General features: G+C 41.3%; 1 protein-coding gene across 1 annotated transcript in view; it reads left to right on the forward strand.

Moving 5' to 3' along the window:
• DGKI (diacylglycerol kinase, iota) overlaps positions 1-15,165 on the forward strand; it is a gene marked incomplete at its 5' end in the record, with an annotated part of 321,800 nt that overhangs the window by 37,549 nt on the left and 269,086 nt on the right. The window contains 3 exons of the mRNA XM_010831746.1: positions 250-324; positions 732-788; positions 11,153-11,218. Of these exons, the coding sequence (XP_010830048.1) occupies positions 250-324; positions 732-788; positions 11,153-11,218 (198 nt within the window). The remainder of the gene's footprint in view (positions 1-249; positions 325-731; positions 789-11,152; positions 11,219-15,165) is intronic.

Below are 15,165 nucleotides of genomic sequence, written 5' to 3' on the forward strand. Positions count from 1 at the left end.
CTCAACATATAACATCTAGTATATAATTATGTTGTAAAGAGAACATCTCGGCCACCCTAAGTTGTGACTATGTAGCTGCTTAGTAGATCAAAGGACTATTGATGAAGCTTGTCATATTATTGAATGTCTATGATGAAGTTTTAAATTGGTTTATGTTTGCCTTATTTCTGAATGTTCTCTTTACTACCAGGGAACCCTTCAGAGCAGACTGCTAACGTTTCTCCTTGTCTTCTGAATTGTCTGTTGTAGAAATCAGCTCTCAGGAGGAAGTGTGCAGTCTGTAAGATTGTCGTCCATACCGCCTGCATTGAACAGCTAGAAAAGGTGAGACAGCGCCACCTGCTGCAATCTTTGCTACCCTGCAAGTGTTTGGACTTCAGAGACAAAGCGTCAGTTCTCATTTTCAACTTCTTGACAACTATGCTCTTTTAAAAACCTAGAAGTCCAGCGTTATCACCAGATTAATAATGGGAGGACTATGCTTAAGGTTTACATCCACTCTATTGTTTACTGAGCTTTAATTTGATATCATTTCATGTTGACTCTTGGGTAAAGGAATAAAAAGGTTAGAGAGAAAAGCCTGGTATGGGCCTATTTCTTCACAATAACAGCAAGTGTTGTCATTCGCCCATGGGATTTGTTGGTTTTTTAGGGTAACTCTAGGTAATTTTTAGGGTAATTCTAGTTAGGTGCTCTCCCTAATATAATACACTTTTCTTTTTAAATGACAGATTAATTTCAGATGTAAACCAACATTTCGAGAAGGAGGTTCAAGATCACCAAGAGAAGTAAGTATTTCAGAGCTCTAGTGCAAATGCCACCTTTTATTTCCCATTGATTCACTGCATTCATTGTCATCAGGGATTAAAAAAAATCTGTCTCCCTCCATTTCACATTAGTGTCTTATCAGTATCTCAACAAATACAATCAGTAAACCCCCCAAGTCTCTTCAGGGTGTGTCTGCTCCCCTTTCTTCTTCTCATAGAATGCCCTGGAGAGCGAAGGTCTATTGAATGAGCCAGAGAGTAGGGAGAGGGAATGGTGGTAGAATTGAAAAGGTAAGAAAGAAATAGTATTTTATTGGCTTTTGGTCTATTTTAATTCCACCTGGAAGAGGTGGCAACTAAACTGAGTCCCAAAGGATTGATCTAAGTGAAGGTTTGGGGGATCGTCAGCTCGGGGGTGAGTGAGCACCTTCTAGACAGAACACATCCACACAGGCTCAAAAGTGAGGGACATACAAGGAAGGCACGAGACCCAAGAGATAAGCAGAAGTGAGACCACGAAGGCTCTTATAATCAAGGCATGTCTCATCATCATAGTAATTAGAGGGGCATTGAACAATTTTAAGCAAAATATATTAATCTATCTACAGTGTGGAGGGGATGCCATGTATTTCAAGAGCAGCAGTGTTAAAGGCATGGAGGAAATTGGCTATTCTCTTAGTTTCAGTTCAGCTCAGTCGCTCAGTCATGTCCAACTCTTTGTGACCCCATGAATCGCAGAACGCCAGGCCTCCCTGTCCATCACCAACTCCCAGAGTTCACTCAAACTCATGTCCATCGAGTCAGTGATGCCATCCAGCCATCTCATCCTCTGTCGTCCCCTTCTCCTCCTGCCCCCAATCCCTCCCAGCATCAGAGTCTTTTGGAAGTGATAATGGTGATCTGAACTAACAGTAATACTGAGATGGAGAAAATTGGTAAATGTGAATTTGAAGGAAATAAGATGGTCAGGATATATTAGTTGATTGGATTTTGGACACAAGGACAGGGGTTGTTGTTTTCAGTCACTAAGTGGTGTCTGACTCTTTGTGATCCCCATGGACTGCAGCACACCAAGCTCCTGTATCCTTCATCAGCTTCCTGAGTTTGCTCAAACTCACGTCCATTGAATCTCTGATGCCATCCAACCATCTCATCCTCTGTCTCCCCCTTCTCCTCGTGCCCTCAATCTTTCCCAGCATCAGGGTCTTTTCAGTGAGTCAGTTGCTTGCATCAGGGGGCCAAAGTATTGGAGCTTTAGCTTCAGCACCAATCCTTCCAGTGAATGTTCAAGATTGATTTCCATTAGGATGGACTGGCTTGATCTCCTTGCTGTCCAGAGAACTCTGAAGAGTTTTCTCCAGCACCACAATTTGAAAGTATCAGTTCTTCAGCGCTCAGCCTTCTTTATGTCCCAACTCTTACATCTCTGCATGACTACTGGAAAAACCATAGCTTTATGCCAAGCTCCCCTGTCCTTTGACTATAAGGACAAATATGTTGGCAAATGAATTGCCTTGAGGATATGGTAGAGAAGTAATGAGTTCAGTTGTAGGACTCTCAAGTTTGAGTTGTCCTGAGGCTCCCAACTGGTGATATCCAACAGAAAGCTGAGTGGTTATATAAGTTTAGAACTTATGAGGAAGACTGGGCTAGAGGTCAGACATTGGTGAATTGTCAGCATTTCGAGGTAGCAATTAAAGCTATAAGCTTGATGACTGGGTAAGATAGGAATAGAAGATGTCTGAGTATAGATTGGTGTTAATGACAGTTAATGAATGAAGACGCAGTGAAGAAGAATAATATTGTTACTGATTAATACAAGGAGATTGGGAGAAAACATGGAGTGAGAATAGGCTGGCAGTGGAGGTTGTAGAGAGAGATAAAAATAGCTGTCCCCGTTAGCTGTCCGTTCCCACTGTGCTTGTCTATTATGTCAGCAAGAGGTTGGTTATGGGTCATATGTAGGGTGAGAGAGTCTTAAGAAAAATGATAGGGTTGTGTTTACCCTTGATGTCGTTGGAATACACTATAGCACTGGCCAAGGGATAACTCAGTGATGGCTCAAATGAAGGAGACGTTTTACTTAGGACAGTAGAAGAAATCGTTTTGAGTTTTTTAAGATGGACTTTATAAATTTCTAACCAGGGTATCCATATTTGGCTCCCTGTCCTTTGATTTCTCTTTTTCCATTTGGATAGGTAATTGTGATTGTTTCTAATTTCTAACATAAGGATTTGGGGGGATGTGTTTTCAGTAGCTGTATTATTTCTCTTCTGTGAAGCCAGGCCCTTCATGAGTGTTTTCAGTGTCTTCCTTTGTCTTCATATCAAGGACTTGCTATTTCTTCCATGCCTACATTTTCAAATCCTCACCTTCCTTGTAGATTATTTCTATCACCATTAACGTGCTCTGAGACCTCCCATCTTTAAAAAACAAAAACAAACAAGAATATTCCTCAATTACCAACTGTGTCTTAATTGCAGCTCTGACTCTCAGTGTTGTGTTCAGTGCTAAAGTTCCAGAAGGTGTTAGCCATATAAACTGTTTCTAGCATGTTTCCCTCCTGGGCATTTTAACCTGTTCTGATCTGGTCTTACTCTACCCATTCACTGAAATTACTTTTTTAAATCTTGCCAATATCTCCTTGATGCCAGATTCATTAGCTATTTTCTGTTCTTATTCAGTCTTTCAAATGTGTTCAAACTACTCAGTATTTCCTCCATCTTGAAATGCTCTCGTGTCGTGACAGCTTTCTTAATGTTTCTCTTAAATATTTCACTGGGTAGTCCTTCCATTGTTCATGCCCTGATTTCTACGTATTTGTTGGACTTGTTAGTACTGGACTACACTGTGCCTGCTGGCGTTGGGAGAACTCCTCCAGTCCTTTGGTTTTCAGTATCGTGTCTGGGTTGAAACACTTGGAGTTCCATTTGATATGCCCATTGAATGTGTCAGAGTCATCTCAAATATAATACATTACCAACCAAACTCTATTGCCATCACTGTAAAAACTATATTTTTCAATTGTTTTGTATCTCAGAAAATGAGAGGACCATTGGTCCAACTCCACAAATGAGAAAACACAGGGTCATAATGATGCTTCTCTCAGGTACTCCCCACACTTAATCCATTTGCCAGCCCTATCAATTTTATTTATAAAATATATTTCAAATCATGCATTTATCTCCATTTCTGTTGCCAGTGCCCTAGCCTGAGACACCATGATCCCTTGCTTTGGACCACTGCAGTAACTTCTCCAGGATTCTTTAATTTACCCCATCGATCCACCATGATATAAGAGAGTGATCTTTTAAAGTGAACACTGGATTATATAATTTTCCAGCTTAAAACTTGGCAGTGGTTTCCACGTCATTTAGAGGAAAACTGTACTCCTTGGCTTGGCATGAAAAGTCAAAAGCCCCGCATAGGCTGGGCCAGCCAACCTCTTGCAACACATCTGTCTGCCACATGGATTTCAGTTCTTGAGGCACACATCAAGATATTCTTCATCTTCTGATATTTGTGTGTTTTGTTACGGCACAGGAGATCTCTATTCATGACCAGCTGTTTCTTAACAGTTAGAGCCTCTCAGAGGTCTTTGTTGATTTCCACCTCTAAATAGGTCGCACATTGTTCTTTATCAAAGCACCTTGTTCTGCCCTTCAGAGCACTTTGTATGTCATAATTATTTACAGGTATTACTCATTTGCTTGTTTGTTACCATCCTCCTTAGTGTAAGCTTTGGGAGATCACTCATGAAGTTTGTTCCAAACTCATTGTACCAAGCAGGATGCAGAAAATGTGATCAGTGAATATCTTTTAACCAAATGAGTTTATAGAGGAGTGAAAGTGTTAGTTGCTTAGTTGTGTCTGACTCTTTGTGACCCCATGGTGTCTCCATGGAATTCTCCAGGAAAGAATGCTGGAGTGGGTTGCCATTATCTTCTTCAGGGGATCTTCCCGACCTAGGGATCAAACCTGGGTCTCCTGCATCACAGGAAAATTCTTTACCAATGAGCCACCTGGGAAGCCCATGAAGGGCTTAATTTCCCCCCAAATCTCTAAGAACTCTTATTCTAAGAGTACAGTTTGGAAATGATTCTTATGTCACATGCTATGTGCTGTGCTTAGTTACCTAGTCGTGTCTGACTCTTTTCAACCCCATGAACTGTGGCCCACCAGGCTCCTCTGTCCATGGGATTCTCCATGCAAGAATACTTGAGTGAGTTGCCATGCCTGTCTCCAAGGCATCTTCTCAACCCAGGGATCGAACCCAGGCCTCCCACACTGCAGGCAGATTCTTTACTGACTGAGCCACCAGGGATGCATGACCCATGGGGATTCTTAATTAAGAGACCTTAGATAGTTTACTTTATGTAAATGAAAGAAACAGTCACTTTAGAATTAGTTTGACTTGTGTTCCAAGGCCATCTCTGCTTCTTTTTCCCTCAGTGGTGTCTCTAGGGCTGGGACCTGGAGCAGGGTTGTTAATCACTGTCTCCTAGGCTTTGTGGGGTGCTTGATACCTGGACTTTTTTTAATGAATGTTGGTTTGACTCCTCTAAGTTGAAACATTCCAAATGGACTCAGTTTCCTTAGGCATAAGCTGCTTGGATTGGTCTATAATTTCTAAGATACTTTAAAAAACTCTATGAGTAATGCTTTGCCAACCAAGGTCTGTCTACTCAAAGCTATGGTTTTTCCCGTAGTCATGCATGGATGTGAGAGTTGGATTATAAAGAAAGCTGAGTGCTGAAGAATTGATGCTTTTGAACTGTGGTGTTGGAGAAGACTCTTGAGAGTCCCTTGGACTGCAAGGGGACCCAACCAGTCCATCCTAAATGTCCACTGGAAGGACTGATGCTGAAGCTGAAACTCCAATCCTTTGGCCACCTGATGCGAAGGGACTGACTCATTGGAAAAGACCCTGATGCTGGGAAAGATTGAAGGCAGGAGAAGAAGGGGACGACAGAGGATGAGATGGCTGGATAGCATCAGCAACTCAATGGACATGAGTTTGAGTAAACTCCAGGAGTTGGCTATGGACAGGGAGGCCTGGCATGCTGCAATCATTGGGTTGCAAAGAGTTGGACACAACTGAGCGACTGAACTGAACTGAATATTATGAATCGAACTGGCTGCTTTGGACAATAATTGAGCAATTGTGTTATACATTTTTGCTAACCATACTGAAAATAATCCCTGAAATAATGGATCGCCAAGATTTTAACACCCATAAGTAATAACCCTATTCTTACCCAGTATTTGACGGTGGTATATAAATAATTCAGATTATTGATGAACAATAAAAAGATGTTATAGTCTTAGAAGCCTTGCTCTGCTATCTTAACAGCATGTATCAACACTCACATTTGCAGTGTGAGGCTTCTGAGTCTGATTTCAGTTCAATAATTTAGGAGAAATGAATAATAGTCAAAAGGAAATAGTATGAAAATTTTAAGTGCTTGGGAAAGATGGATGATAAAACAGCAGTGATTCTCTAGAAGTGTTCTTTTTCCCCTAACTGATAAAAAACAATAGATGATCCTCCAAAATGGTAGCTATGTGATTTGTCAAGGAAATTAGGTTGAGAATTTCATTCAATTCAACACACATTTATTGGCTTTCACTTTGTTCAAGCTATGTTTAAGCAGCAATAGAAAAAAATTTATATCAGATCTAAGAAGACCTCTAAATAGATCGATACTTGACATCTCAAATCAGAGTCACAGAGACAATTACTCAGTTTCTACAGTGGTGATTTGTATGAGTTATTTTGTCTGTGCCTCAATTGCCTACCTGTTTCCTAGGAAGGGTGATATTAAAAATATTCAACTTGCAAAGTCATAAGTATTTAAATAAGCAATTTAAAAATGTTCTCTTTTATTCCCTAAATAAACTAAACTACATGGTATTATAAATCTGTTTACCAAACAATATATGTCGCCTCACAAATGATTCATCGTCAGTCTCATAGTTTCTGAGTAATTGTTGATTTGTGGAAATTGCTGGTTTAATCTTTTGATTAAGGTTGTCACTCACTAAATAATCCCATGAGTCAATCATGATTTCTCATAGGTAATTGCATCAAATTTTTCCAGTGTTTCCCTCCTTCAATTCTTAAATGGAGAGTCATTAGGTGATTTATAATCTCAATAAGCAGAGTTTCTCTTAACATCAGTGTTATTGTTCATTCTCCCCCAGCTTCTGCTAAACTAACAGCAATTATAGTAAATTTTTCTATCTCTCATAATACCGCCTGACATTTTTATGTATTCAATATTTCCACTACTGACTGTCATTGAAATCATTTATTGAAAGAGCTTGAACTTGATGCTTCAGAGCAGAGAAGAGGCCCTGCAACAGAGTGCTTGAGAATACAGGCTCTTTTGCCAGCCTGCCTGGGTTTGAATCCTTGCTCAGCCCTTAACATTTGAAGTCACCACTCTATACCTTAGTTCCATCATCTGTAAAATGAGGATGATGATGATAATTCAAGTCAGACCTTTTGATAAGCTGCCCTACAATGATGTGAATTGGGATAGAGTACAATTAGCAGTTGGCCCCCGTCCTCCCAGGCAGAACTTCTCATGTGAGTGGGCTGAAAAGCTGGAGCAGTCTGCCTCATCTATGAGGTGAAGGGTCTGGTACCTTCATCCCAGTAGAGTTTCTGCACTGACCTGGAGGTATGGACAGTAAGCAGGTTCCTGGACTTGCAGCCATAGGCCCCTAAATTGTTTATATTGATACCTGGACAGACAGCTGCCATCAGTGGGGCATAGCCCAGTTTTCTGACTTTGTGGTGGAACCCAATGGCATTGTCCAGGCAACATGGTTTATTTTCAGAAGAGAGCTCCAGAATTTTAGAGACCTGTTATGCCCAGAATTAACATTCTAATTTCTTAATAATGAGGAGGTAGAAATGGTGTGCAGTGTTGAGGGCATGGAGGGTGCTATGGTAGCTATGGAGGAGCCAGAGGGATGGTAGAAGCACCGAACTGCAATTTATCAATCAGTATAGACATATTTCAATGTTTTTACCAACTCAGGGTTTTACTAGTACTTATCAACTCTATAGCACCTCTATTCACAAAAATTCTCATGAAAATTAAAATTATTATTATATGTAAGGCATTTTTTAAATTAATTAGTTTAATTGGAGGATAATTACAACATTGTGATGGTTTTTGCCATACATCAACATGAATCAGCCACGGGTACACATATGTCCTCCCATCCTGAATCCCCTTCCCACTTCCCTCCCCACCCCATCCCTCTGGGTGGTCCCAGAGCACTGGCTTTGAGTGCCCTGCTTCATGCATCAAACTTGCACTGGTCATCTATTTTACATATATTAATATACATGTTTCAGTGCTATTCTCTCAAATCATCCCACCTTCTCCCACCATTTGCCTTCTCCCACAAGAGTCCAAAAGTCTGTTCTTTACATCTGTGTCTCTTTTACTGTCTTACATATAAGATCATCATTGCCGTCTTCCTAAATTCCATATATGTGTTAATATACTCTATTGGTGTTTCTCTTTCTGGCTTACTTCACTCTGTGTAATAGACTCCAGTTTTATCCATCTCATAAGAACCGACTCAAATGTGTTCCTTTTTATAGCTGAGTAATATTCCATTGTACATATGTACCACAACTTCCTTATCCTTTTGTCTGCCAGTGGACCTCTAGGTTGCTTCCATGTCCTAGCTATTGTAAACAGTGCTGCAATTACCACTGGGGTATGTGTGTCTCTTTCAATTCTGGTTTCTTTGGTGTGTATGCCCAGCAGTGGCATTGCCAGGTGGTATGGCAATTCTGTTCCCAGTATTTTAAGGAATCTCCACACTATTCTCCATGGTGCCAACAGTTTGCATTCCCACCAACAGTGTAAGAGGGTTCCCTTTTCTCCACACCCTCTCCAGCATTTATTGTTTGTAGACGTTTTGATGGCGGCTATTCTGACCGCCTTGAGATGGTACTCATTGTGGTTTTGATTTGCATTTCTCTGATAACGAGTGACGTTGAGCGTCTTTTCATGTGTGTATTAGCCATCCATATGTCTTCTATGGAGAAACGTCTGTTTAGTTCTTTGGCCCGCTTTTTGATTGGGTTGTTCGTTTTTCTGGTGTTGAGCTGTGTGAGCTGCTTATGTATTTTGGAGATTCATTCTTTGTCAGTTGTTTCTTTTGCTATTATTTTCTCCCATTCTAAAGACTGCCTTTTCCCTTGTTTATTGTTTCCTTCATTGTGCAAAAGCTTTTAAGGTTAATTAGGCCCCATCTGTTTATTTTGTTTTTGTTTCCATTACGCTGAGAGGTGGGTCATGGAGGATCTTGCTGTGGTTTACGTCAGACAGTGTTCTGCCTATGTTTTCCTCTAAGAATTTTATAGTTTTCAGGTCTTACATTTAGATCTTTAATCCATTTTGAGCTTATTTTTGTGTATGGTATTAGATATGTATTTTAAGGCATTTTAAAAAGTGCCTGACACAGAGATAGTACTCAAGAAATGTTAACTATTATTATTAGCTTCTTTCTGAGAACAGTGTAAGAATTGTGTCCTTATTTTATTAAACTGCCACAGTAGAAAAAGCAAGACAAAAACTAGACTAATTAGTAGTACCATTATACTTCTTTATATCTTATTATAGTTAAAAGACCATTGTTCCTCCAGGATCTTTGTTAAGTTTTAATTTAAATTGGTTTGACATAATGAAGAGAAATAGATGTGACAATTTGGAATTGATAATGCTAATGCTTGTTAGAGGTATCTTTGTCACTCTGAATTTCATGTCTTAACATTTTTTTTCTTGACATTGATGTTTTCTGTGTCCCTCCTTACTTTGAACAATGCCTGGATAGTAGGCATTAGGTAAGTATTTGCACGGAGAAGGCAATGGCACCCCACTCCAGTACTCTTGCCTGGAAAATCCCATGGACGGAGGAGCCTGGTGGGCTGCCATCTCTGGGGTCTCACAGAGTCAGACACGACTGAAGCGACTTAGCAGCAGCAGCAGCAGCAAGTATTTGCAATTGAATATATATTAGAGGGCCTACTTTAAAGGGAAAACATAGACTGTGGGCTGACAATACAAATGTTAATTTCAGGTAAAGTATGTGTTCTTAGAAAAGGACAGGATAAAAACATTAACAAGTATTTTAGGTGAATTGGCCTAAGAGAGATGAATTGTGTGTAGGTTACTAGGGTTTACCTGTAGCATTAGGCCTGAAGACCACTTTCTCTCTTATAAAGCATCCCAACAGCTGGGTGACATGTGCTTCTTGAGTGATTATCTATTTAGAAGGAAAAGGACCTTCCATGTTTCCTACAGCACAAGCCAAGAATGGGGGTTCCCAGGTGGTGCAGTGGTAAAGAACTCACCTGCCAGGGCAGAAGATGCAGGAGACATGGGTTGGATCCCTGTGTTGAGAAGCTCCCCTGGAGAAGGAAACAGCAACCCATTCTAGTATTCTTGCCTGGAGAATCCCATGGACAGAGGAGCCTGGGGGGCTACAGCCCCTGAGGTCACAAAAGAATTGGACACAACTAAGCTACTAAGCAGAGAAGGCAATGGCACCCCACTCCAGTACTCTTGCCTGGAAAATCCCATGGATGGAGGAGCCTGGTAGGCTGCAGTCCATGGGGTCACAAAAGAATTGGACACAACTAAGCGACTAAGCACACACACAAACAAGCCCAGGATAGACCTTGGAAACTGATCCCATTCAGAATACCTAAGGACAACCTCATTACAGAATTTCACGATATGCCCATGTCTGTTGTCTTTGTCATCAGTTTTCTTCAGCGTTTCTCTTCCTTTACTTTCACTGGTTAAAAAACAAACAAACTCTCAAATCATGAGATCTATTTCTTTCTGAGAATTTGATTTCTTTAAAATTCTTCCTAACACAAATGTTGAGTATGATGCTTGCCTGGCACTTATAAAGCATTAAATACACATTTGTTTTCTAAAATGGATGTCTTTGTCCTTCTCTCCTTCACCTCCTTTCTTTAAGAATATTTCTTACCCGCCTCAGTTACCTCCCAGCCCAAGGTCACAAACCTAACCATGTTTTTACTAAGAAGAAAGCAGAGTACCAGGAATTCATTACAGGCATTTGTCACCAGGAAGCTGCAGAGAGAAGGCATGACTGATGGTTTCTGCAAACATGAAAGATCACCAAAGATGGAGACTTAGCTTCGTTTTCCCAAGTGGATTCGTGTTTATTGTTAAACAGATCACAGAGGCACATACTTGTTTTTGTGCTAAGATGGGCTTAAATGATGGTTCATGGAAATCTCTACTCTTAAAACACTTTAAAAAAAAGAGTTCTGGAGTTTGCAGATTGAAACGTATTCGTTTACTTTTGTTTTCCCACAGAACTTTGTGCGTCACCACTGGGTGCACAGGCGTCGGCAGGAAGGAAAGTGTAAGCAGTGCGGTAAGGTAAGGCGTTGCCCTGCGTGGCCGTGCGTCGCAGGAGGGTGCACAGGCCTTGGCAAGCACCTGAGGTCCATGAGTCCCATCACCTGAATCCAGGGCTCAGTACGTCACTTCCCTTCCGAAGGCCTCCTTCCTTTAGGCCTCCTTCCCTTAAGGTGGGCTTCCCTCGTGGCTCAGATGGTAAAGTGTCTGCCTGCAATGCGTGAGAACCGGGTTCAGTCCCTGGGGTAGGAAGATCCCCTGGAGAAGGGAATGGCAACCCACTCCAGTGTTCTTTCCTGGAGAATCCCAGGGACAGGGGAGCCTGGTGGGCTGCCGTCTATGGGGTCGAGCAGAGTCGGACACGACAGAAGCAACGCAGCAGCAGCAGCAGTCATTACTTCTACTGCATTTTCATAGAGGATTTGATTTCAGTTGTGCCTGGTGGTTTCCCCCCTTTTCTTTCATTTAAGCCTGAATTTTGCTATGAAAAGCTGGTGATCAGAGCCACAGTCAGCGCCAGGTCTTGTTTTTGCCAACTGTATACAGCTTCTCCATCTTCAGCTACAAGGAATGTAATAAGTTTGATTTCGGTATTGACCATTTGATGATGTCCATGTGTAAAGTCGTCTCTTGAGTTGTTGAAAAAGGGTGTTAGCTATGACCAGTGCATTCTCGTGGCAGAATTCAGTTAGCCTTTGCCCTGCTTCATTTTGTTTTGAAGATTTCACCCAAAGATAGGCACAATAAAGGACAGAAATGGTAGAGCCCTAGTAGATGCTGAAGGTATCAAGAGGAGATGATGAGAATACACTGAAGAATTGTACAAAAAAGATCTTAATGAATTGGATTGCTACAGCTGAGTGGTCATTCACCCACAGAAAGACATTCTGGAGTGTGAAGTCAAGTGGGCCTTAGGAAGCATTGCTGTTAATAGTTAGTGCATACGATGAAATTCCAGTAGAACTGTTCAAAACCCTAAAGGAGAATGACATCAAGGTGTTGCATTCAATATGTCAGCAAATCTGGAAGACCCAACAGTGGTTGTAGACTGGAAAAGGTCATTCCTCATCCCAATTCCCAAGAACGGGAGTACTAAAGAATGTGCTAACCATTGGACAGTTGCACTCATTTCCCATGCTAATAGCTTAGTTCAGTTCATTCATTCAGTTGTGTCTGACTCTTTGCAACCCCATGGACTGCAGCACACCAGGCCTCCCTGTCCATCACCAACTCCCAGAGCTTGCTCAAACTCATGTCCATTGAGTCAGTGATGCCATCCAACCATCTCATCCTCTGTCATCCCCTTCTCCTTCTGCCCTCAATCTTTCCCATCATCAGAGTCTTTTCCAATGAGTCAGTCCTTCACATCAGGTGTCCAAAATATTGGAGTTTCAGCTTCAGCATCAGTCCTTCCAATGAATATTCAGGACTGATTTCTTTTAGGATGGACTGGTTGTATCTCCTTGCCATCCAAGGAACTCTCAAGAGTCTTCTCCAACACCACAGTTCAAAAGCATCAATTCTTCGGTGCTCGGCTTTCTTTATAATCTGGCTCTCACATCCTTACACGACTACTGGAAAAACCATAGCTTTGACTAGATGGACCTTTGTTGGCAAAGTAATGTCTGTGCTTAATGTGTTATCTACGTTGATCATAGCTTTTCTTCCAAGGAGCAAGTGTCTTTTAATTTCATGGCTGCTGTCACCATCTGCAGTGATTTTGGAGGCCCCCCCCCAAAAAATAAAGTCTTGTCACTGTCTCCATTGTTTCCCATCTATTTGCCATGAAGTGATGGGACCAGATGCCATGACCTTAGTTTTCTGAATGTTGAGTTTTAAGCCAACTTTTTCACTCTCCTCTTTCACTTTCATCAAGAGGTTCTTTAGGTCTTCTTTGCTTTCTGCCATAAGAGTGGTGTCATCTGCATATCTGAGGTTATTGATATTTCTCCTGGCAATCTTGATTCCAGCTTGTGCTTCATCCAGCCCAGCTTTTTGCATGATGTACTCTGCATATAAGTTAAAATAGCCAGGGTGACAATATATAGCCTTGATGTACTCCTTTCCCTATTTGGAACCAGTCCTTTGTTCCATGTCCGGTTCTAACTGTTGCTTCTTGACCTGCATACAGATTTCTCAGGAGGCAGATCAGGTGGTCAGGTATTCCCATCTCTTTAAGCATTTTCCACAGTTTGTTGTGATCCACAGAGTCAAAGGCTTTGGTGTAGTCAATAAAGCCAAAGTAGATGTTTTTCTGGAACTCTCTTGGTTTTTTGATATTCCACTGCGTGTTGGCAGTTTGATCTCTGGTTCTTTTGCCTTTTCTAAATCCAACTAGAACATCTGGAAGTTCATGGTTCACACACTGTTGAAGCCTGGCTTGGAGAATTTTGAGCATTACTTGCTAGTGTGTGAGATGAGTGCAATTGTGAAGTAGTTTGAGAATTCTTTGGCATTGCCTTTCTTTGGAATTGGAATGAAAACTGACCTTTTCCAATCCTGTGGCCACTGTTGAGTTTTCCAAATTTGCATTCATATTGAGTGCAACACTTTCACAGTATCATCTTTTAGGATCTGAAATAGCTCAACTGGAATTCTATCACCTCCACTAGCTTTGTTCGTAGTGATGCTTCCTAAGGCCCACTTGACTTTGCATTCCAGGATATCTGGCTCTAGGTGAGTGATCACACCAGTGTGATTATCTGGGTCCTGAAGATCTTTTTTGTATAATTCTTCTGTGTATTCTTGCCACTTTTTCTTAATATCTTTTGCTTTAGTTAGGTCCCTACCATTTCTGTCCCTTATTGTGCCAGTCTTTGCATGGAATATTTCCTTGGTATCTCAGATTTTCTTTAAGAGATCTCTAGTCTTTCCAATTCTATTGTTTCCCTCTATTTCTTTGCTAGTAAGGTCATGCTTAAAATCTTGCATGCTAGGCTTCAGCATTATGTGAACCAAGAACTCCAGATGTCCAGGCTGGGTTTAGAAAAGGAAGAGGAACCAGAGATCAAATTGCCAACATTTTACTGGATTATATAGAAAGCAAGGGAGTTCCAGAAAAACATCTATCTCAGTTTCATCAACTACACTAAAGCTTTTGACTGTGTGGATCATGACAAACTGTGGAAAGCCCTTAGAGAGTTGGGAATACCAGACTACCTTACCTGTCTCCCAAAAAGCCTGTAGGTGGTTCAAGAAGCAACAATTAGATCCCTATATGGAACAACTGATTGCTTCAAGATTGAGAAAGGAGTATGACAGGGCTGTCTGCTGTCACCCTGTTTGTTTAATCTATATGCTGAGCACATCATGAGAAATGCGGGGCTGGATGAGTTGCAAGCTGGAATCAAGATAGGCGGGAGAAACATCAACAACCTCAGATATGCTGTTGATGCTACCCTAATGGCAGAAAGCAAAGAGGAACTAAAGAGCCTCTTGATGAGGGTGAAGGAGGATTGTAAAAGAGCTGGCTTAAAACTAAATATTAAACAAAACTAAGATCATGGCATCCAACCCCATTACTTCGTGGAAATGGAAGGAGAAAAGGTGACATAGTGACAGATTTCCTCTTCTTGGGCTCTAAAATCACTGTGGATGATGGCTTCAACCATGAAATCAGATGATTGCTTCTTGGCAGGAAAGCTATGACAAACCTAGACAGTGTGTTAAAAGCAGAGACATTACTCTGCTGAAAAAGTCCCTATAATCAAGGCTATGGTCTTGCCACTACTCATGTGTCATTCTGAGAGCTGGACCTTAAAGAAGGCAGAGCACCAAAGAATTAATGCCTTTGAATTGTGGTGTTGGAAAAGACTCCTGAGAGTCCTTTGGTTGCCAGGAGATCAAACCAGTCTATCTTCAGTTCAGTTTAGTCGCTCAGTTGTGTCTGACTCTTTGCGATCCCATGAATTGCAGCATGCCAGGCCTCCCTGTCCATCACCAATTCCCGGAGTTCACTCAAACTCACG

The sequence above is a fragment of the Bison bison genome, unplaced genomic scaffold (assembly GCF_000754665.1).
Source record: "Bison bison bison isolate TAMUID 2011002044 unplaced genomic scaffold, Bison_UMD1.0 scf7180017864530, whole genome shotgun sequence".
Lineage (NCBI taxonomy): Eukaryota > Metazoa > Chordata > Mammalia > Artiodactyla > Bovidae > Bison > Bison bison.